The sequence below is a fragment of the Dromiciops gliroides genome, chromosome 2 (assembly GCF_019393635.1).
Source record: "Dromiciops gliroides isolate mDroGli1 chromosome 2, mDroGli1.pri, whole genome shotgun sequence".
Lineage (NCBI taxonomy): Eukaryota > Metazoa > Chordata > Mammalia > Microbiotheria > Microbiotheriidae > Dromiciops > Dromiciops gliroides.
In genome coordinates, this window is record NC_057862.1 from 608,834,873 (window position 1) to 608,857,751 (window position 22,879).

Consider the following 22,879-nt stretch of genomic DNA (forward strand, 5'->3'; position numbering starts at 1 on the left):
CACAGATGTAGAGACCTCAGAGGTCAACTCCATCAAGTGAGAGAAAGGAAACAGAGATGCAAAAAGATTCAATGACTTATATAAGGTTCCACAGGTTGGATTTGAACCCGGGTCCTCTGACTTTTTGTTTTGTTTTGTTGTTTTTGTGGGGCAATGGGGGTTAAGTGACTTGCCCAGGGTCACACAGCTAGTAAGTGTCAAGTGTCTGAGGTCATATTTGAACTCAGGTCCTCCTGAATCCAGGGCCGGTGCTTTATCCACTGCACCACGTAGCTGCCCCCCTCTGACTCTTAACTTTAGGGCTCTTGCCATTACATCGTGCTGCCTGGGAGTTGTCACAAATCAAATCTAAAGACAGAATAAGAGAAGCCTCTAGAGCACAGATTGGTGAGTAACTGCCCCCAATATGGGCCTGCTGCCTGTTTTTGTACGGCCTGTGAGCTAAAGATGATTTTTACATTTTTAAAATACAATAAAACTTTACTTACAAATGTAACATCCATTCTTAGCTCCCAGGCTATACCTAAACAGACAGTTGTCAGTTTGCTAAGCCTGGCCCTAGACCAGTAACTGCAAACTCAGGTATAAATAGATGCCCGAGGATTATATATTGACTTAGAAAACCACAAATTAATATTACCTATATTGCATTATATTTTATTTATTGTGTTAGATATTTCCAAATTACAATTTAATTTGAAGAGGCCTGAAAATTTGATATCCTTGCTTTAGAGTACAGTTAGGAGATAGCCAAGAAGCGAAAGAATTTGTTGTTTTTCAGTCATTTCAGTCATTTCTGACTCTTTGTGACCCCACTTGGGGTTTTCTTGGCAAAGATACTGAAGTGGTTTGCCATTTCCTTCTCCAGCTCATTTTGCAGATGAGAAAACTGAGGCAAACCAGGCTAAGAGACTTGCCTAAGGTCATACTGCTAAGTGTCTGAGAGTAAATTTGAACTCAGGTCCTCCTGACTCCAGGTTTGGCACACTATCATCCAGCTGTCTGAAGTAAAAGAATTAGGTGGGCTTAAACCTTATCAGTGAAAGACTATGGTTAAGTCTAAAGAAGATTTTTCTGGCAGAGAGGGCTGATAAACCCTGAAATCATTTACCCAGGAAGCTCTCTGGAGGTCTTTACAAATACAACAGGGTTTCATCTAAATGGAATTGTTTTATTATGACCCTTCCTAAAGTGGGGGTGGTAGAATAAATAAAGTAATCTTTCAAGGTCCCTTCCAGGCCCACAATTCTGATTCTAGGAGTCCTAACTGAAAACCAAAGACTGCAAGGGTTTGAAAATTATGAAAATCAAACTCCCTGGAGAAAAACAAGTAACAAAGGACCATGGAAAATAATCCTTTTGTTTAAGGGGGGGTGGAAATGATTGCTTCAGGGTAGACCTCTTTCCAGTTTTGTTTTGTGAGAAACATGTCTTGACTGTTATAATTTCAAATATGTAGTGAGAAACCAAAGCAAATGGCAGCTTAAATATGGATGGAATTTAAGTGCTAGTTTCTAAATGGTTACGAGATGAGGGCATCTGCTTACAAAACTCACTAATTAGATCTTTAACTCACTGAATCTGAATAAATGAAGTTTCCTAACAGTGTAATAAAGATTAAGTTGCTATTTGAGTTTGCCTAATAAGAGGAAAACTTGACAGTTCTTAAGAAAACTCAAGCCTTTGGCAGCATGAGATGGTACAGCAGGTTATCATCCTAGCTCATGAATCGGGTACCCATCTAAGCAAGGCAGGACTGCGCTTGGAAATGTGGCACTGGACCACAGCTGCAGCTTACATAGTCATTTCAACTTTTGTATGTAAAAACATCAATGCTGTAATTTCCATTCATGGTGTCAGACATGAGGGTTAAAGACCCTCAGGGATTTTTAATATGGTAACATTTTCATTGTGGTTCCCCGCCCCCCCCCATCCTCTTTGGCATGGGACATTACCCTTCTCTCTATCTGCCTCCTATCCTTTTGTCCAAGTCTATCTTCAGTGCCAACTCATCTACAAAGTCTTCAGTCTTCTTCGATTAAACTGCCACCATCATCCCATTGCCCAGCGCAGAGAACTCGTTACATTGCTATAAATGGAAATGATTCTACTTGGCTTGAAACAAAACCAGATGATCTCTCTCTCTCTCTCTCTCACACACACACACACACACACACACACACCCCGCACTATAAAGGAAAATGACTTGAAATGCATCTACTTAAAGATTCACACATCCATGCCAGCTTGGTGGGGTTGGGTGGGGTGTGGGGGTTGGAAAGAGAAAATCAAAACTCCCGGCAGCCAGCAGGATCAAAAGTCAAAATGTGGCAAGTGGCATAGCTAGGGGGCTGGAACAAGCTTCTAGAAGGGCTCAGGTCTTCCAGGTTACCTCCCACTCATCAAAGAAAACAGACCGAAGTAATATCAACAGAAACTTGTTACAGCAGGAGGAAGATCTTTCAGAATTCCAGGATTTAAGCCAAATCCTGGTCCTGGCTAACCCTCTGCTCAGCTTCCAGACCATCACAATCACAGCATTTCAGAGTTGGAATGGCCCTTGGAGGTTATCTAGTCCAACCCTTAACTTAAAAACAATCTCCTAGGGGCAGCTAGGTGGCGCAGTGGATAAAGCACCAGCCCTGGATTCAAGGGGATCTGAGTTCAAATCCAGTCTCAGACCCTTGACACTTACTAGCTGTGTGACCCTGGGCAAGTCACTTAACCCTCATTGCCCCGCAAAACAACAACAACAACAAAAACCCCCAACAATCTCCTGCTCAATGTACTCGACAAATGGCCATGCAACCTTTTCTGGAAGACATCCCAACAGGGATAGATGAGCATATTTCATTCTAAGTGCTTGAAATGAACAATGCAAAAGCTTTACCTGGTAAATTGAGGGGCCATATGAAACAAAGAGAGGCAAAAGAAAGAAGACTTGATTTGGAGTCAGTTATTACACTGGGCAAGTCAAAACCTCCCTGAGTCTGTTTCCTCATCTGTAAAATGAAGGGGTTCAATGAGGTGGCCTCTGCTGTCTCTTCTAGCTTCAGATCTTATGAACTCTTAGGTCCCTTCTCTCTTTCAATCTATTCTTTTATCAACTTACAACATATATGAGTATGACCAAGGTATACAGAAAGCAGTATCTTAGGAAAAAGCCACAAATGCAGATGTATCTCCGAAGAAGGAGAAGCCACCATTTAAAACCAAACTCATTATCATTTCCCCCCCCAAACCTTCCCTTTTTTCTAATCTATTATTTTTTAAATCATAAAAGTATTTTATTGTTTTCTAGTTACATGTAGAGATAGTTTTCAACATTTGTTTTTGTACCATTTCTAGTTCCAATTTTTTTCTCCTTCCCTCCTCTCCCTTCCCCCTCCCTAATACAGCAAACAATCTGATATAGGTTATATATGTACAACACAGTAAACATATTTCCACAGTAGTCATATTGTAAAAGAAGAATCAGAACAAAAGGGAAAAACCTCAAAAAAGAAAAAAGAAAAACCAATATAAGTAGAAACAGTATAGTTCAATCTGCATATAGATGCCACAGTTCTTTTTTTCCCCCGGATTTGGAGAGCATTTTCCATCATGAGTCCTTTGGAATTATCTTGAACCATTGTATTTCTGAGTTAAGTCTATCACAGTTGATCAACACACAATGTTGTTGATACTGTGTACAATGTTCTCCTGGTTCTGCTCATCTCACTAGCATTAGTTCATGTAAGTCCTTCCAGGTGTCTCTTAAATCTGACTCTCATTGTTTCTTACAGCATAATAGTATTCCATTACATTAATATTTTGTCTATTTTTGTCTTGTTTTGTTTTTTTGCGGGGCAATGATGGTTAAGTGACATACCCAGGGTCACACAGCTAGTAAGTGTCAAGTGTCTGAAGCTGGGTTTGAACTCAGGTCCTCCTGAATCCAGGGCCAGTGCTTTATCCACTGCACCACCTAGCTGTTCCTTCTATTTTTTTTGAGGGTACTACCTTTCCCCCATTCTTGAATCCTCACTCTCTGTCATCCCCCATATCCAATTGGTGGTCAAGTCCTGTTTTTTACCTTGGAAACACTACTCATAAATACCCCCTTCTCTCCTATCATCATCACCCTAGTGCAGACACTAATCATGCCACATGTGGACTATTTCAACAGCCTTGTGGTTAGACTCCCTGACACAAGTCTCTCCCCACTTCAATCTATCTTCCACTCAACAGTCAAACTGATCTTAAAACAGAGATCTGACCATATCACCTCCTGCCCCCCCAAATTCTCAGCTTTTTCAATTTTACAGATTCAACAACTGAATCACTGAGTCAACTAATAAGTGTCTGAGGTGAGATTTAAACCTAGGTCTTCCTGACTCCAAGCCCAGGGCCTTATTCACTACACCATGCTGCCTCTCTTCCCCCTTCTTCCAGTTATCGCCTCTTTATAAGTAGAGACCTGCCCTTGATCACCCTAGATAAAACAGTTCTAGGTTAATCTTCGGCTCTTTGGGCAGAACTTATTATCCCACATCATCTCTCCTTTCTTAAGAGGCTACAATAAGGAATACAGATTTCTGTGAGAGTTTTTTCCTTAAAGAATGCATAGAAGTTGTCTGAATACAGACTGAAGCATACGATTTCCTCCCTCCCTCCCTCCCTTCCCTTCCTTTCCTTTCTGCCTTTCATTTTTTTTTTGAGTCTTCTTGTACCAAATGACTAATATGGAAACATTTTACAGGATTGCTCATGTATAACCTATATCAGATTGCTTATTGTCTCAGGGAGGGGGAGGAGGGATAGAATTTGGAACTCAAAACTTAAAAACAAACAAACCAAATATCAAAAGTTGTTTTTTTAAAAAAGTTGTTTTAACATCTAATTGGGGAAAAATTATTTTTTAAAAAGAATGCATAGAAAGAAAGGGGATATTCAGGCAAAACTTTTGAAGACCAGATTTCACACAATAAACATAAACATACACTCGTATTTTGGGCGTTCTAGTCATTATTACACACCTGTTTTTATAAGTTAGGCGCACGGTTCTCGTACCTTCACATTTCCCAGGCTGCTGTTCTTTGGAAGCCTGTTCCCATTTAGAAATAATGTCACAAATCTAGGAAGAAAATGGAGAGCTCAAAGTTATGGCATTTTATCAAATCAGCATATTTAGAAGAAAAGTATGTGTTTATGATGAAAAATTTCAATGACTCTGATCAAGTCAAATGTACTGAAGTGTGTTATTTAAGCTTGTGAAAATGTATATGTAAAGCTTTTTGGTTTAGGATTTTAATTAAGAGATACTTTTTGGTCCACTTACCCTTTCAGATACATACAAATACATACACACACATGCTAACTTTGATTTATATTTATTTTTTAATTTTAATTTTGTTTTTTTAGTGAGGCAATTGGGGTTAAGTGACTTGGCCAGGGTCACACAGCTAGTAAGTGTTAAGTGTCTGAGGCCAGATTGGAACTCAGGTACTCCTGACTCCAGGGCCAGCGCTCTATCTACTGCGCCACCTAGCTGCCCCTTGATTTTTATTTTTAAAAAAAGAATCTTAATTCATGATATCTTCCATGAGATTCATAATATAATGAATTTACTTATGAATAGGTCACCAAATACTAAATAAAAATAGTGATAATAATCTATATAGAATGTTTAAAGGTTTTCAAAATACTTTATAAATATTAACTCATTTTATCCTCACAACAACCCTGGGCAGTAGGCATTATTATTATTATTGCTTTATAGATGGGGAAACTGAGGAAGACAGTGGTTAAGTGACTTGTCCTGGGTCATAACTGAGTCCAATTTTGAACTCAAGTCTTAGGTTTAGCTTTCTATCCACTGCACTATGTAGATGCCTATGTATATAAATATATATCATATCTATATATATCCATAAAGGAGGCCCTTTTTCAACTTTAGCATTAGACTGGGATTAAGGTATTTTCCAAAGGGGTGTTAAAATGTAATCAACATGGGGCAGCTAGGTGGCGCAGTGGATAGAGCACCAACCCTGGAGTTAGGAGTACCTGAGTTCAAATCCAGCCTCAGACACTTAACACTTACTAGCTGTGTGACCCTGGGCAAGTCATTTAACCCCAATTGCCTCACTAAAAAAAAAATGTAATCAACATATTCTAAAATCTTCCAACTAAAGAAACGTATAAAGGGGTCTTTAAAACCTTAAGAAGAGGCCTGAAGGGAAACATACTTGTTTTTACAAGGCCACTGGCAGACATTTTTTAAAGGTATAGAAGGAGTAGTTAACAAAGCAACTATTGTTTGCTCAGCTCCACTCAACTAAATAAACAAGCTGACTAAATATTAGCACCTTGGCTCTAAGAGTTCTTTTGCCAAGATCTGTCCTTCCAGGTTCTTACATGGCAGAAGAGAAATGGCTGGATCCAGGACAAGAGAAACAATGTTATTGGTTTATCTATTGGCTCGTGATGGGATTCAACAAAGGAAAAACAAATATTCAAGGCAACCAAATACTTCTAAAGAACTGAACTAAACATATTAGACTTCATAGAGTAAAGATGTGCAATTTTGTAAGTGTGAGCATTCTTTCCACCAAGTCACTCAGGGACATGCTAGACCATCTGAGAGTTACTGTGGCCACAAAAATCATTACCATGTAGTCCATGGGGTGACAAATCATTCTTAACCCAGCTTGATTGGTTCTTAGAGGACAATAATTTGTCACCTGACTAAAAATAACAACAACAATAATAATAGCTAATGCTTATATAGTATATCGAGGTCTGCAAAGTGTTTTACATAGGTAATTTATTTATTTAATTTGATCCTTGAAGGCAGCTAGGTGGCACAGTGGAGAGGGCACTAGCCCTGGAATCAAGAGGACCTGAGTTCAAATCCAGCCTTAGAGGGGCAGCTAGGTGGCACTGTGGATAGAGTACTGGCCCTGGAGTCCAGAGGACCTGAGTTCAAATCTGGCCTCAGACCCTTAAGACTTTTTAGCTGTGTGACCCTAGGAAAGTCACTTAACCCCAATTGCTTCACAACCCCCCCAAAAAACAACAAAACAAAACAAATCCAACCTTAGATACTTACTACTTGTGTGACTCTGGGCAAGTCACTAAACCATGATTACCTCCGCCCCGCCCCCCAAAATGTTTTGATCCTTGCAAAAACCCTAGGAGGTCGGTGTTATTACCAATCTCCATTTTACATATGAGGAAACTGAGTCTGATAGAAATAAAGTGACTTGGGACAGCTAGGTGGCACAGTGGACAGAGCACCGGCCCTGGATTCAGGAGGACCTGAGTTCAAATCCGGCCTTAGACCCTTGACACTTACTAGCTGTGTGACCCTGGGCAAGTCACTTAACCCCAATCGCCTCACCAAAAAAAAAAAAAAAAAAGTAAAGAAAAGAAAAGAAAAAGAAAGAAAAAAAGAAATAAAGTGACTTGCCTAAGATCACATAGCTAGTAAGTGTCCAAAACTCTCTTTACTATACCACCTAGCTCCCTTCCAACTTGGAAGAAATAATTAATAATAATAACAACAAAAATAATAGGTAGCATATATGCATATATATATATATATATATATATATAGTGCTTAAAGTTTACAAAGTGCTTTACAAATACTATCTCATCTCTATCCTCACAATAAACCTTGAGAGGTAAGTCACATTATTCTCTCCATTTTACAGATGAGAAAATTGGGGCAGACAGAGGGGATACACTTTGCCCAGAGTCACACAGCTAATAAAGTGTTTGAGGCCAGACTTGAACTTCAGTCAGTGTCTGAGGCAGGATTCAAATTCAGAAACTCCTGACTTTCCACTGAATCATTTCAGTTGCCTCAGGAGAAACTGCAGAGTTCTCAGTCCCCTGGCACAGCCTTTGAAATTCAGTGTTACCTTCATGCAGTGATGAGGTACCAAAGGAGGAATTTAGTGCAGGGGTGAACTATCTATCATCTATCTATCTATCTATCTATCTATCTATCTATCTATCTATCTATCTATCTATCTATCTATCTATCTATCTATCTATTTTTGAAGGGCAGTGGGGGTTAAGTGATTTGCCCAGGGTCACACAGCTAGTAAGTGTCAAGTGTCCGAGGTCACATTTGAACTCAGGTCCTCCTGAATCCAGGGCTGGTGCTCTATCCATTGTGACACCTAGCTGCCCCTGTCTATTTTTGAAGGGCAGTGGGGGTTAAATGATTTGCCCAGGGTCACACAGCTAGTAAGTGTTAAGTGTCTAAGGCTGGATTTGAACTCAGGTCCTCCTGAATCCAGGGCCGGTACTTTATATACCGCATCACCTAGCTGCTTCCCCCTGCCCCGCCCCCCCCCCCCGACACTTAGTTGCCCCGAAAACTGTCTGAATTATTGAAGGATGCAAAGAAGAGCTCAAGATTTCAGTTGAAACTTACAAAGCTGCTTGGGAATGGGTATCTTGCAAATGTAGTTAAGCTTAAGGTGTTTTTGTCAAATTATCAGACATCCCCCCCTCATATTTTAGTTTGTATGATAATAGGATAAAAGATACAGACTTGGAAAGGACTTTGGACTTCAATTAGTCCAGTCCTCTCATTTTGAAGATAAGAAAACTGAGGCCCAGAGAGGTTAAGTGATTTTCCCAAGATTACCCAGGATTTGACCCAGGTCATTTGACTCTAAACCTAGCATTCTTTCTACTATACCATATTGCCTTTTTGAGTTCATTTTTTCTCTCCTTCTTATTTCTGAATTGCATTCTCATTTTAATCTTCAGCAGAGTGCTTGTTCCCAAGTGCTGTCAAGGCCTGTGCCAGGAGTGAAAGGCCCTGGGAATGGAAGTCAAGAAGCCTGAGTTCTAGTCTAGGCTCTCCCAGGTGACTTTGGACCAGCTGCTTCCTTCTGAGCCTCCATTTCCTTATCTGTAAAGGATGCTGAACTAGGTAATCTCGTATGTCCTTTCTGGCTCACTGCTCAAAGATTCTAAATATTGTAGCCTGTAGGTAGAAAATTTACTATATTAAAAAAGAAAAATGTAAAAAGGAAAAAATGCACACTGACATTACATTTTGTTTTTTTTTTTGTTGTTGTTTTTGTTTGCGGGGCAATGGGGGTTAAGTGACTTGCCCGGGGTCACACAGCTAGTAAGTGTCAAGTGTCTGAGGCCGGATTTGAACTCGGGTACTCCTGAATCTAGGGCCGGTGCTCCATCCACTGCACCACCTAGCTGCCCCAGGTTGGGGATTTTTCAAACTAAGCTTTTGAATTGTTGAAAATTACTTTTTTATTGTTTAATGAATTTACCTCCTCAAAGGAAGGCTTTGGCCTTACCTTGATGCTTCCTTGAAGACAGTGCTCTAAATCCTTGCCAGAAGGATCATCTGCAAAGAGTGCGAATCCAGACTGTGCTGGCTTTCTCATTCCAGTCTCTTGGTTCAGAGTATTCAAAAATTCTTCCACTGTGGTAGAAGCATCAAATCCAACTACCTGAACAGAAACAATAGTCAATTAGTGTAATTTAAGGCTTTTGTTGTTGTTGTTGAGTCAATTCAGTTGTGTTTGACTCTTAGTGACCTCATTTGGAGTTTTCTTCACAAAGCTATTCAAGTGGTTTGCCTAGGCTGAGCCAATAAAATGATAATCCAATCTAAATCTATTTATTTAGTGCTATACCAATCAAACTATTAAAAATATTTTATAGAGCTAGAAAAAATAATAACAAAATTCATCTACAAGAACAAAAGCTCAAAGATATCAAGGTAATCAATGAAAAGAAATGTTAAAGAAGGTAGTCTAGCAGTACCAGATTTCAAACTGTATTACAAAGCAGTAATTATCAAAATAATCTGGTACTGGTTGAAAAATAGAGTGGTGGATCAATAGAATAGAATAGGTATGAATTATACTGTAGTAAGTGACTACAGTAATCTAGTACATGATAAACCCAAAGATCTAAATTTTTTGAATAAAACCTCATTATTTGACAAAAACTGCTGGGAAAACTGGCAGTACTAGTGTGGCAGAAACTAGGTATAGACCAACATCTCACAAAGTATACCAAAATAAGGTCAAAATGGGTATATGATTTACACATAAAGGGTGATACCATAAGCAAATTAAGAGAGCAGGGAATAGTTTATTTGTCAGATTTATGGACAGAGGAAGAATTTAGGAACAAAGAAGCTATAGAGGGAATTACAAAATGTAAAACAGATTTTTTTATTATATAAAATTAAAAAGCTTTTGTACGAACAAAACAAATTTAACCAAAATTATAAGGAAAGCAGAAAACTGGGAAAGAATTTTTGCCACAAGTATCTCTGATACAGGCCTCATTTCTCAAATATATAGAGAACTGAGTCTGTGCTGCTGACTGATAAGGGCGGTGGTTGCTGAAGGTTAGGGTAGCTGTGGAAATTTCTTAACATAAGACAACAATGAAGTTGCCACGTGGATGGATAGCATTTTACCCACAGTAGAACTTCTTTCAAAATTGGAGTCATTCCTCTCAAATCCTGCCACTGCTTTATCAACTAATTTTATGTAACATTCTTCATTACTGTTGAGTCTTGGGGAATAGGGAGGAAGGGAGAGATATGGGGGAATGGTCAGTCAATGGAGCAGTCAGAACATACACAACATTTATCAATTAACTTTGTCATCTTATATGGAGATGGTTCATGGCACCCCAAAACAATTATAATAGTAACATCAAAGATCACTGATCACAGATCACCATAACAGATATTGTATTAATAATGAAAAAGTTTAGGGGCAGCTAGATGGCGCAGTGGATAAAGCACCGGCCCTGGAGTCAGGAGTACCTGGGTTCAAATCCGGCCTCAGACACTTAACACTTACTAGCTGTGTGACCCTGGGCAAGTCACTTGACCCCAATTGCCTCACTAAAAAAAAAAAAAATGAATAAGTTTGAAACATTTCAAGAATTACCAAAACGTGACACAGAGACATAGTGCCAAAAGACTTGTTCAATGTAGGGTTCCCACAAACCTTCAAGCAATAAAATGAGGTATGCCTGTAATTTTCTTTTTCTTCTTTGTATAATGAAATCCTTGTGTTTGTTGATGATTCTTAAATTCATAATAAAAAAGAAAACTTAATTATAAAATTAATTCTGCCCTGTGCTTTTTTAGGGATGTCACTTTTGATGGGTCTGTTTTACATCTCCTGTGTTGAGCAAAGATTTACTTGTGTGAAATAACCATTGCCAGCTATCAATTTTTTGTGTGTGTGAGGCAATTGGGGTTAAGTGACTTGCCCAGGGTCCTACAGCTAGTAAGTGTCAGAGGCTGGATTTGAACTCAGGTCCTCCTGAATCCAGGGCCGGTGCTTTATCCACTGCGCCACCTAGCTGCCCTTATCAATTTTTATGTATTTAAATTGTTTCACTTTCTCGAACCTTTGTGAATAATCATTCCATGCTGCCCTAATTATGGTACCTGAAAGATTCTGGAAATATTATATTGACATACCTGATATATTCCATTCATGAAATGTACTGGGATACTGAAGGGTAATGAATGATGGTAAGGATTTCGAAGAAGGGTTGAAAGAATTTCCATTCTTGAGGGCCTTGCTTCTCTATCTCCATTTTGTTGAGTTCTCTCTACACATCGCTGGCAATAAATAGCATATTTCCCAAATTCTGTCCTATAACGTACAGGAAAAAAAGAAAAGGAAATAGCCTAAGATCAAATTTAAATACGATTATCTAATGTTTCTCAAACTTTTTTGCCTCAAGGTCCCTATACACTCTTTTTTTTTTTTTGGTAAGGCAATTGGGGTTAAGTGACTTGCCCAGGGTCACACAGCTAGTAAGTGTGTAAGTGTCTGAGGCTGGATTTGAACTCAAGTCTTCCTGAATCCAGGGCCGGTGCTCTATCCACTGTGCCACCTAGCTGCCCCGCCTATACACTCTTAAACATTAGCAAGGACTATCTCCTCCCAAAGAGCTTTTGTTTATGTGGTATATATATATATATATATATATATATATATATATATATATATATATATATATATGTAATTTATAAAATAAATATAATTTATATTATATATAATATATATTTATAAAATATATCATATATATAATATGTAGATTATATATATATATAAAATTAGAAATGAAAACATTTTGGTATTAGTATGAAAGTAATTTTGATCTCAAGAGTGGGTTTGCCATTTCTTTTCTCCAGCTTATTTTACAGATGAGGAAATTGAAGCAGTCAGGGTTAAAGGACTTGCCTAGGATCACACAGCTAATTAAGTGTCTGAGGCCAGATTTGAACTCAGGAATACGAGTCTTCTTGACTCCAGGACCAGCCCTCTATCTACTGTGCCACCTACCTGCCCTTACTATCTCACTATCATTACCCTATCCTCCCCACAAAGTGTGTATGCACGAAATATTTGTTTTGTATGGGGAAAATCTCTAGCAAACTTGCTTTTCCTGTCTCTTTTATTTTATTTTTCATCTCCAAACTGACTTTAATAGTTATTTCAAGAAATTAAATAGATCCCACTATAGAAACAAATAAAAAGTAAATAATCACAGCAGCATCAGGAATATACAATTTTAGTAGAGAATAGCATGAGGAGCAGCAGTGTGGGATAATAGGAAGGGCACTGAATCTGAAATCAAGAGATCTGGGTTTGAATGTCAGTTCTGCCACAAACTTTGTGTCAAAAAAGTCACTTCTCTTCTTGGGGCTTCAGTTTCCTCATTTGTAAAATGAGATTAATAATACTTGTACTATCTCCTTCATATGAAGGGAAGTGCTTGTTAGTTAAAACACTATACAAAGGTGACTGACTACTATTTTTGTGACTTCAAATTAACAAAATGCTACTAAGCCAAACTGGATATTGGACATTGTTATCTTACTATCTCACTTTTTAAAAACATGTTAACTTGGGGGGCAGCTAGGTAGTGCAGTGGATAAAGTACCAGCCCTGGATTCAGGAGGACCCGAGTTCAAATCCAACCTCAGACACTTGACACTTACTAGCTGTGTGACCCTGGGCAAGTCACCCAACCTTCATTGCTCTGCAAAAACAAAACAAAACAAAAAGCTAAGTTTAAGAACTCATCTTTCCATCTATGCCCAAAGAGTTGTCAGTGCCCTCTGTATGGGGTAGGAAATTGAGGATACCGACCCTATGGCCTTCTGGGTAAGTCCCTACTTGTGGTGGGGCTCTCTCAAGTCAGTATAATCTAGTCAAATTATTATATGTCACAGAATCAGAATTTCAGTATTAGAAGGGACCTTAGAAGTCATCAAATTCAACCTGGGAATGGGAAAAATCCCCCCTTTACAATATTCCCAGTGATTGTCCAACCTTTGCCTGAAGATTGTTAATGAGGAGGAAGCCCAGCACCTATTAAAAACAACTACAACTAGGGGCAGCTAGGTGGATAGAGCACCGGCCCTGGATTCAGAAAGTCCTGAGTTCAAGTCTGGCCTCAGAAACTTGACACTAGCTGTGTGACCCTGGGCAAGTCACTTAACCCCAATTACCTCACCAAAAAAAACCAAAACAAAACAAAACCCAAACAACTAGAACTATAACCACTCCTCTATCTCTTCAGGTAGTCCATTCTACTTCTGGATAGTTCAGTGGATAGAGTGCTGGGCCTGAAGTCAGGAAGACTCATCTTCCTATGTTCAAGTCTGGCCTTAGAGCCCAGGCAAGTCATTTAACCTTATTTGCCTCATTTCCTTATCTGTAAAATGAGCTAGAGAAAGAAATGGCAAAACCATTCCAGTATCTTTGCCAAAAAAACCCCCAATGGGGTTATGGAGAGTTGGACATGACTGAAATGACTCAACAACAATAACAAATTATAAGAAAGTTGTTTTTCCTCTAACATCATGACTAACATATTAAGGTCCACATTCTGATTTGAAGGCTAGAATACTACCCTAAGTTTTTTAGGTCTTTTACCCAGAGATTCATATGCTGATTGAGTGGATTCTTAATCTTAAAGCTTTTTTTTTTTTTTTTAAATAAGAAAATAACCCAGCACCAAGGAAATTGGGGAAAAGCATAGAAAATAGCTCCCTGCTCAGAGTGAACTTGGGGAACTCTATCATCTGGGTCAGTTAACTTCTAGTAGATCATTCTATCTACAGAAAAGAAAACTTCTGCTAACTATTCAGGTATATCAAGGACTATCTTGAGAAAGAGAAAATAGCCTTATTTTGAGTACCCCCTGGGGCCCAAACTAAAAGCTAGGGATTGACGTTTAAAGGGGCATCATTTGGTTGTCTCGATGCATACTTTGAATCAGCATTCCTCTTCAGGTGAAGTTTGAGGAGCCAAAGGAATGGGTGTTGGGGAAGAAAGAGTCCAACGCAGAGAGCCAAGAGCTGCCAACCCTGGCCAAAAAAAGAGAGAGAGAGAGAGAGAGAGAGAGAGAGAGAGAGAGAGAGAGAGAGAGAGAGAGAGAGAGAGAGAGAGATCACTGAAGAGAGCTATTCTCAGGTTGGTAAAACATTAATAACAAATCAGAACATCAGAAACAACAAACCAGGTCAGACCAGGATTCATTCAATTCAGCGAGGCATATCTGACCAGAACAAAGGAAGTTTTGTGTAATGAGATTAAACAGAACATTGAAGAACTGCCCTTCTTTCTCTCAGCCATACACATGTACATGACTCATCACTGAGGAGGATTCCTGCTTTGAGATAATGAGACCTTATCAAGCTGCTGAGCAGGGACAGGGAGATGACTCAGTGGACCTTTATAAATAGAAGTGGCCCTGCCCCTGGCTTTCTCTTGTTTCTCTTGTCATATTAGCACTAGGATTTCACATAAGGGGTAAGGGGAGGGAAAAGAGGAGTTCTCCCCAACTTCCCACCTTGGCTATGATGTAGCCATGAGCACATGACAGCTTTAGCTTATAGCCCATACTCTGCCATGGAAAACCTGATCCTGAGTTTGGGGCTGCCTCTTCTGTGTTTGTTCTTTCCTTATCTAAGGTGTACAAATATTGATCTGATAGGGATGTGTCCAGGCTTGGAGGCCGTCTTGTGAGTCAGAGGTTTGGAGATACCGGTTCTTCAGTTTGGTGCTGGCTGAACTTTGGAAAGAATCCCTGGCAAACTGCTTCAGGACTATGGAAGAGAAGATGACCTCTGACTGGATCATACATCCAATCTGTGACCTGGCTTGCCATACATAAGACATGGACTTTGAGGGAGACAGTGCAGAACCAAGACGAAATGCAAAATGTCTAACCAGCAGTCTTACAACCTGCTTCAAGTTTAGAGGGTTTTAAGAATCAACCCCATGGGTGGTAACAAATCATTTTGCTGCACTCTTGGGCTCTTTCTACCATTATCCCGGGCACCCACAAGGAAGATCTGCTTAAGGTTTAGATTTGGGCTTATGCTGTCCCCAAACAAGGGAGTAAAAAAGTAAAGTGTGAATCAGGAATGGGATAGTTATCTATTTCCTACATACATAAGAAATGCTGAACATAAAACACTCACAAGCACCCAAGGGCAACAACAACAACAAACTAACAAAATAAGCATAACCATTGTCATATCCAGCTGAGAGGTTGATATTTAAAGGCATCCAACGTGAAGACATTTGAAAGATTAGGCATTTTACATTTCTCCCCAGCTCTATATTGTCTTCCTCTGAGAATTAATATTGGTTTCCCCAATATCAGGAAAAAAATGAATACAGAAAAGGCAACCCAAACCCAAGACCAAGTTTACCCTGGCAGGGCATGAGACTTTAGTTGCCATGTTCTCACTCTTGTGTGGTGCTGTGAGTGAGGAGGGAGCTCCTCCCTTACATCCCTTATGGGAAGTCCCAGAGCTATATGATGCTACCTGAACTGTGGGCACTTACTTCACTTTTTTTTCTTTTTTTTTTTTTTTTGGTGAGGCAATTGGGGTTAAATGACTTGCTCAGGGTCACACAGCTAGTAATGGTCAAGTGTCTGAGGCCGGATTTGAACTCAGGTCCTCCTGAATCCAGGGCTTTATCCACTGTGCCACCCAGCTGCTACACTTACTTCATTTTTGAAAAATAATTATTTTTTTTACAATCAGCAAAAATCTACCTTCTCCTCAAGTGACAAAGACTAATATCACATATGGTTAATAAAAACAAATTTCTGCCCTCATCTCCCCAAAAAGTCTCATTCTGCATGCAAGTCTTTGACCCCGCCATCAGGAGACAGAAAGCAGGATTTATCATGAGAACTCTGGAATCAAGGCTGCTTATTACACTAATTAGTTCCTAAGTCCTTCAAAGTTGTTTATCTTTACAATATTGTTGTCATTGCATTGATTATTCTCCTGATTCTACTCATTTCACTCTGCATCCATTCGAACAACTCTTCCCATGTTTTTCTGAAGCCATCGTTTTCACATGTGATTCCATCACATTTATATATCATATATTGTTCGGTCATTCCTTAATTGATGGGCACCTCAGTTTCCAATTCTTTGCCATTGCAAAAAAAGAACTGCTATAAATACTTTTGTACATCTGAGAGTTTATTTTGCATAGGCCTAATTCCTCCTTGAATCTATTTTCCTTCAAATTCAATCAATCAATTAATCAATTTTTATTAAGTGCCTCATGCCCCAGGAACCATGCTAAGTGCTGGGGATACAAAATGAGGCAAAAGACAGTCCTTGCCCTAAAGGAGCTTACAATCTAATGCTGATCAACAAAATGACCAATGATGGTCCAACAAATACATAACAAAGCAAGCTATATACAAGATAAATAGGAAATAAAAATAAAACAGAGGAAAGGTACTAAAATTGGTCAAGGTTAAAGAAGGCTTCTAATAAAAGATGGGATTTTAGTTGGGACTTAAAGGAAGCAAGGGAGGGCAATAGGCAGAATATTTGAGGACCCTTTTCTCTCCTTTTCCTCCTGTTTTCCTATTAAGTGAAATGGATTTCTGTACCTGTGTGTGTGTGTGTGTGTGTGTGTGTGTTTTTCAAAAAAGAGTGAATTTCAAGGGTCACCTCCTTTTTTAAAGTTCACTTAACACAGTGCCTGGCACATACTAGGTGCTTAGTAAATGCTGATTGATTGATTGAAGCTCTTCTTGCTATGCAGTTAATAAGGGGGTTGCCTCATCATTACAAAGCACCAATCCCCCTCAGCATCGGGTCACCCACACATGGTCAGGAGGAAGCAGGAAAGTTACTTCCCTGTGCATGCTTGATTCAATCCTCAGTTACATTTTAAAAATGAGACTGATCTATATGCTGAGCCAACATATGCCCTTCAGTAGACAAACTTCCAGAAAGGGGCTCATATTCCTAAAAAAAAGTAGAGTACAACAAAACTATCCTTTGATAAGACCTAAAAAGACTACTTAGAAGTTAGACAAGTTTAATTTAAATAAATAAATAAAAGGACCACTTCTTCAGTAGACAGTCTAAATGACAACCGTGCCTGGTAAAATATAAGTTATATGTGGAGTTACGTGGAAACAAGAAAAGGAAGATAAGAGAGGTATTTAATCTTCAGGGCCAAAACTTTCCAATGGATTTGTGATCTCACTGATGCTCCCTTCCTGGGTATAGAGTACTATGCGCAAATTGCTGCCTTGTCACCCAGTGTACTGCCATAGTTCTTTTTTTTTTTTTTTTTTTTGCGGGGCAATGGGGGTTAAGTGACTTGCCCAGGGTCACACAGCTAGTTAAGTGTCAAGTGTCTGAGGCCGGATTTGAACTCAGGTACTCCTGAATCCAGGGCCAGTGCTTTATCCACTGCGCCACCTAGCTGCCCCCATAGTTCTTTTACAGGGAATCAACCCACTTAATTGGAAGCTGACCTCTATGTTTTTTTTTTCCTTTTAAAAGATTAATAATATTTTTAAATGGCATTTTTTGATTATGGACAAAGTAATTTAGAATAATCTCGGACTGTAGTTTTTCTTTGCTATTAATAGTTGACTTTTTCTCCTGTTCATTGTTCAATGAATCAATGACTCCTAATAATAAAATGACACATTGTAGGATTCTTCTCTGAGAAGAAGAAATTGTCAAAAATCTCAGGAGGCTAAAAAAAAAAGCCTTTTAGCAAACAGCAAAAAAAATCTAATATAACTGCAAATTATAGCCTTTGGATGCTGGATTAAAATAGAGATGCCAAGTGTAAAGGTTGAGTCAAACATTCCCCTGCACTGACTTAGATAACTGGATCTTAGAGCTGGTAGGAACCTTAGAGATTATATAATTTAACCCCTTTACTTTATAAAGTAAAGTAAGGGGGGCGGCTAGGTGTCACAATGGATAGAGCACCAGCCCTGGATTCAGGAGTACCTGAGTTCAAATCTGGCCTCAGACACTTGACATGTACCAGCTGTGTGACCCTGGGCAAGTCACTTAACCCCCATTGCCCCCCCCCCCAAAAAAAAGTAAAGTAAGCATTGTTCAAACAATCAAAAACCAACAAAATCTAAGTCAGAATAGAAACAGCATACCAGACATATGTTATTATCAAAGAGAGCCTTAAAGTTACATTATAAACCAAGGAAACTGAGGTCAATGTCCGCATTGAACCCAGGTCTTTTGACTTTACAAATATGGCACGTTTCCCAGTATGTTGTGCTATACTTATTCCACATAAAATACTTGAACTTCAGTCCTTTCCCACTGTTGATGCATGTTGTGGTTTTCATTATTGGGGTGTCATAAATGGCAGTATACAAGGACTTTGGGTTCACCTTGTCTGTCCTTCTACACAGAATGAGTCAACCTTCCTTAATAGGAGTTTGGAGAAGAAGGAAAAAAGGGAGCATTTACAGATCAGTGTCCTGGGAACAAGAAGAGGGAACTAGAGTTCAGAAGGGTTTTAGGGATTTAGATATAATAGTAAGCCCAAGAAAGATGAAAGATTAGTCAGTGTGCTGAAAAAGAAAAATGAACAGCTTATCATACCCTAGTATTTTATTGAATAGTATTAAAAACGATGGTGCTTAATTAAGAAAGCCGTTTTGTAGTCCTAATTACTTTTGTGTATGTCAGAAAATGAAAAGAATTGGAAGTACCTGCAGTGGCCCAGGTTGATTATGTACCTGTCTTCGTCTTGTCTGTTTAATGAGTTGACAACAAATTTCATTCTGTAGTTCAGGGTGTGTGAGGCAGATCTGCAACGCACTCTGGGCCAAAGATATGTGGTAATCGATGGCAGGTGAGTCAACAGCAGCATTGATAAAGAGCTGGCATGTCTGAATTTGAAGAAAAGCAAGGAGTTTTTATTTGAAGTATGAATTAAATGGCATTTGCCAATAATGACAATAATTTGACTTAGGCCTTGATAGCAATTTCCATTTTATTTTATTTTATTTTGCCAAAATAACCATTATGCCCCAAGGAAAAAAGGAGTGATTAAGTGGTTTGCTCCAGACCTTTTCATTCCAACCCAGTGTAACTTCAATCCTAAGTTCTTTCAGTAAAAATATTTCTATCATATTCTTTTCATAATTTAAAAGCATAAAATAAAACCAAACGATGATTTTGTAAATCACTCAGTATTTTTATGAATAGCTGAAAGTGCTAATGAAAATTAAATTGAGATGGAAAGTTTCCTGAGAGTTCTATTTCAATCATTTGCCTTCAGGCAGGGCTTTACTAGACTATCATAGGGGAGAAAAATCTCTTACTATATTGTGAAAATAATAGACATTATTTTTGAAATGTAAGGAAAGAATAGGAAAGAGAAATATCTTTATTGTGCTAAAATACACCTGGGGAATAAAGTCTCCTCTGGTAAACCAATGCAGTGCTTAATATCTCATATAATTTTTTTCCATATAACTAATGTAAACCCTTCATTCTGGAGTTTAAGTAATTTCTATTGCTTCATCTTCAGCAGGGAATAGCAACATGGTCTGTCCATAAGCATTTCCAATACGTAAAGGCCCAATGAAGCCACCCTTTGGATTTATCCAGGGATGGTTCCTAACCTTTCCCCAAAAGTTTTGTTTTTCTTCCAATCTTTAAGTCATGACTTTGAACTATTTTCTATGCGTTTCATGTCTCTTGAATTACATAACCCAGAACAGGACAAAACTTCTCTATATATGTAACTTCAAGGCTCTCGTTGACAATAACATATGTCTGGTATGCTATTTCTTTTCTGATTTATATTTTTTGTTTTTGTTTGTTTGAACAATGCTTACTATTCTTACCTCCCTCCCACCCCCACCCCCTGGGTTTGGAGGGGGAGGAGGGTCAGGATTTTACCTTAAATAATTTAATAGCTTCAGTCTGCAGAGCTTCAGAAGGCAGTGTTGTTAGAGGAGAACCAATTCCTTCTTTGCTATGACACAGGGCGGGGTGTCTCCATATCTGAGAAGCTGACCACAGAACAAAGTACTCAATTAAAACAAGAGCTCACTGATCTTACCTGAGACTAAATCAGCCCTTCAAAGAGGTTCGGCTCACTCAAGCCTTGCCTACCCTATCAAGTAGAACAGGTCAAGAAAAATGGGAAAATTTGAGGTTATATAACCTCCTTGAAGGCAGGTACTAGGGCTTATCTTCCTATCACCAATAGCACACTGCCCAATATCTCATATGTAGTAAGAACTAAGCAAATATTTATTTAGCAAATCTCCATTTCCATGTATCCACATGCTTATTGAATTTCTTAGCTCTATAATTAGAACTCTGGTACAGAGACTGTGAAAAGTTGACTAGAACTCTCTAGGAATACATTTCTATTTCCAGTCATTGGTAAGCCCTGTTGAGGAAATGAAGAAACACTTACTGGGTTCCCCTTCTATATTAAGCAGTTTGCAAACCAACTGTTCAAATTCAGATCCAACATTTACATTGATGCTTCCAGCTGCAACAGTTAGATGATAAAGCCAAGTGTCCTTAAAAACAGAGCATAATAGTAACTGTAACAAACTAAGAATTATTTTCAACCATTTGAGAAAAATCCTATTTTACATGAACAAATCGAGACCTAGGGCTGGAAAACGTTTGCATTTTCATAATTGTGGAGTCATTTTAGTTAGAGTCTGAATTGTGCCCATGTGTCTAAAGCCTTAACAGAATCTCCTTCTTTATTTTCTACAGACATTTCTTAGCAGAGCACGACCAAATTATGGACTGCATCAAGACGGTGGGTGGAAGCTGTCTCTAAGAGACTAAAATAAATAAAAACCCCTTCATTTTCAATTATATTAGACAAAAAACTTTTACTAGGTCACTGAACATAGCCAGGGTATGACAAAAACCTTTAGTTTTCCTTCTAGAAATCTTTCCTTGTGAGAGAAGTGACATCTCCTAGCCAGTGAACAGTTTTAATGTAAGGGCTTTTGACCATCTTTCTCTTCTAAATTCAGCCCCTGGGAACCTTCAGCATCAGGACTGAAAAATGACAAATCAAGTAAAGACCATGGGCCTAAAGCCAAATTGGGGGGGGGGGGATTCCTTAAAAAAATCAGCCGAAAATAACTGATGACAAATGTTCCTTTTCTTATTTCCCTGGGAATGCTTTGGAAAATTGTTAATAACAGTGAGTAAGCCTCTGTCTGAATCAATTTAATAGAAAACAATTTTTCTTGTCACCTTTTCGTGCTTGGATCCAATCAAAAGGTAGGTTGGCCCTTGCTCTTTGGGATGAATAACGATGGTATAATGTGTAGATAATAGACTGCGACCACTGGACTCGTAATCTTCATCAGAATCACAAGATCTGTCAACTTCTTCAACTTTCGCCTCCCAAAGTTTGATCTGACCTAAAGGAGACTGAAGCAAGTATCAGTAATGGTGAGAAATCTGCTTTCTAAATTATTGCCCTGCTTGGATTTTTCAGACCAAACACTGGGTTCATTGACCTTAACAAAGTAGATTTCTTGAGCTCCTTAAGGGGAAAAGGAAAGTGAAAATGGGAAGGAGAACAAGCATTTATTAAACACCTACTATGTGCCAGACACTGTGCTAAGTGCTTTACAAATACTATCTCATCTGATCCTTACAACCACTCTGAGAGGTAGGTACTATTATGATACCCATTTACAGTTGAGGAAATTGAGGCAGATAGGGTAAAACAACTTGCCCAGGGTAACACAGCTACTTAGTGACTGAGGCTGGATTAGAAATCAGGTCTCTCTGACTCCAGGCCCAGCACTCTACCCACTGTGCTACCTAACTACGATTTCATTTTTATGTAGGTGGTAAGAAATAGAACTGTAATACTGGGACTTTTCTAAATGAACGGTCTGAGGAAAAAAGGTCTGATATGTGCCAAAATCTGTAGAAATATTCTTTGTGGTAGCAAAAAACTGGGAACATGTGTTACCTAATGACTGGAGAAATGTTGAGCAAACTGTGATCTATGCATGAGCGCTATTGTACTGTAAAGAAGCAATGCATATAGGGAATTTGGAGAAACAGGAGATTAGCTTGAATTGATACGGACCCAATGATCAGAAGCAGAGCATGACTACGAATAATATAAACAAAAACAACATTAAAAGGCAGCCAAATAATTATGAATTTTCATAGCAAGTCTTGGTCTTAGGGCACAGATAATGAAGAGGGGGTAGTGGCTGTGATTGTAGGCTGTGGCCTATGCTGTCAGCTATGGTCAGTAAGTTAATTGTTTTTTGTTTAGCTGCTTTTCTTCATTATTAGTGAGGGCTTGTGGAGAGGCGCAGAGAGAAATGACATGTGAAAAGGTATTTATAACATTTTCAAAAATAAATAAAGACATAGCCTGACTCACAAGACCGTGGAAATAGAAATAAGATATAGATTGGATCTATGGTGATGGCGATATGAGCAGATGATGATAATGCTTAGGTTATGAACCTGGAAGACTGGAAGGATGTGGTACCCTTGACAAAAATAGCTAGGTTCATT

General features: G+C 38.8%; 1 protein-coding gene across 1 annotated transcript in view; it reads right to left on the minus strand.

Annotated features, from left to right (window-relative positions):
* PLEKHH2 (pleckstrin homology, MyTH4 and FERM domain containing H2) overlaps nt 1-22,879 on the minus strand; it is a 117,386-nt gene that overhangs the window by 16,140 nt on the left and 78,367 nt on the right. The window contains exons 17-24 of the mRNA XM_043981296.1: nt 21,584-21,763; nt 20,775-20,883; nt 20,249-20,361; nt 19,051-19,230; nt 14,292-14,389; nt 11,483-11,660; nt 9,321-9,476; nt 5,019-5,116 (exon numbers count right to left, since the gene is read on the minus strand). Coding sequence (XP_043837231.1) covers nt 5,019-5,116; nt 9,321-9,476; nt 11,483-11,660; nt 14,292-14,389; nt 19,051-19,230; nt 20,249-20,361; nt 20,775-20,883; nt 21,584-21,763 — 1,112 coding nt within the window. The remainder of the gene's footprint in view (nt 1-5,018; nt 5,117-9,320; nt 9,477-11,482; nt 11,661-14,291; nt 14,390-19,050; nt 19,231-20,248; nt 20,362-20,774; nt 20,884-21,583; nt 21,764-22,879) is intronic.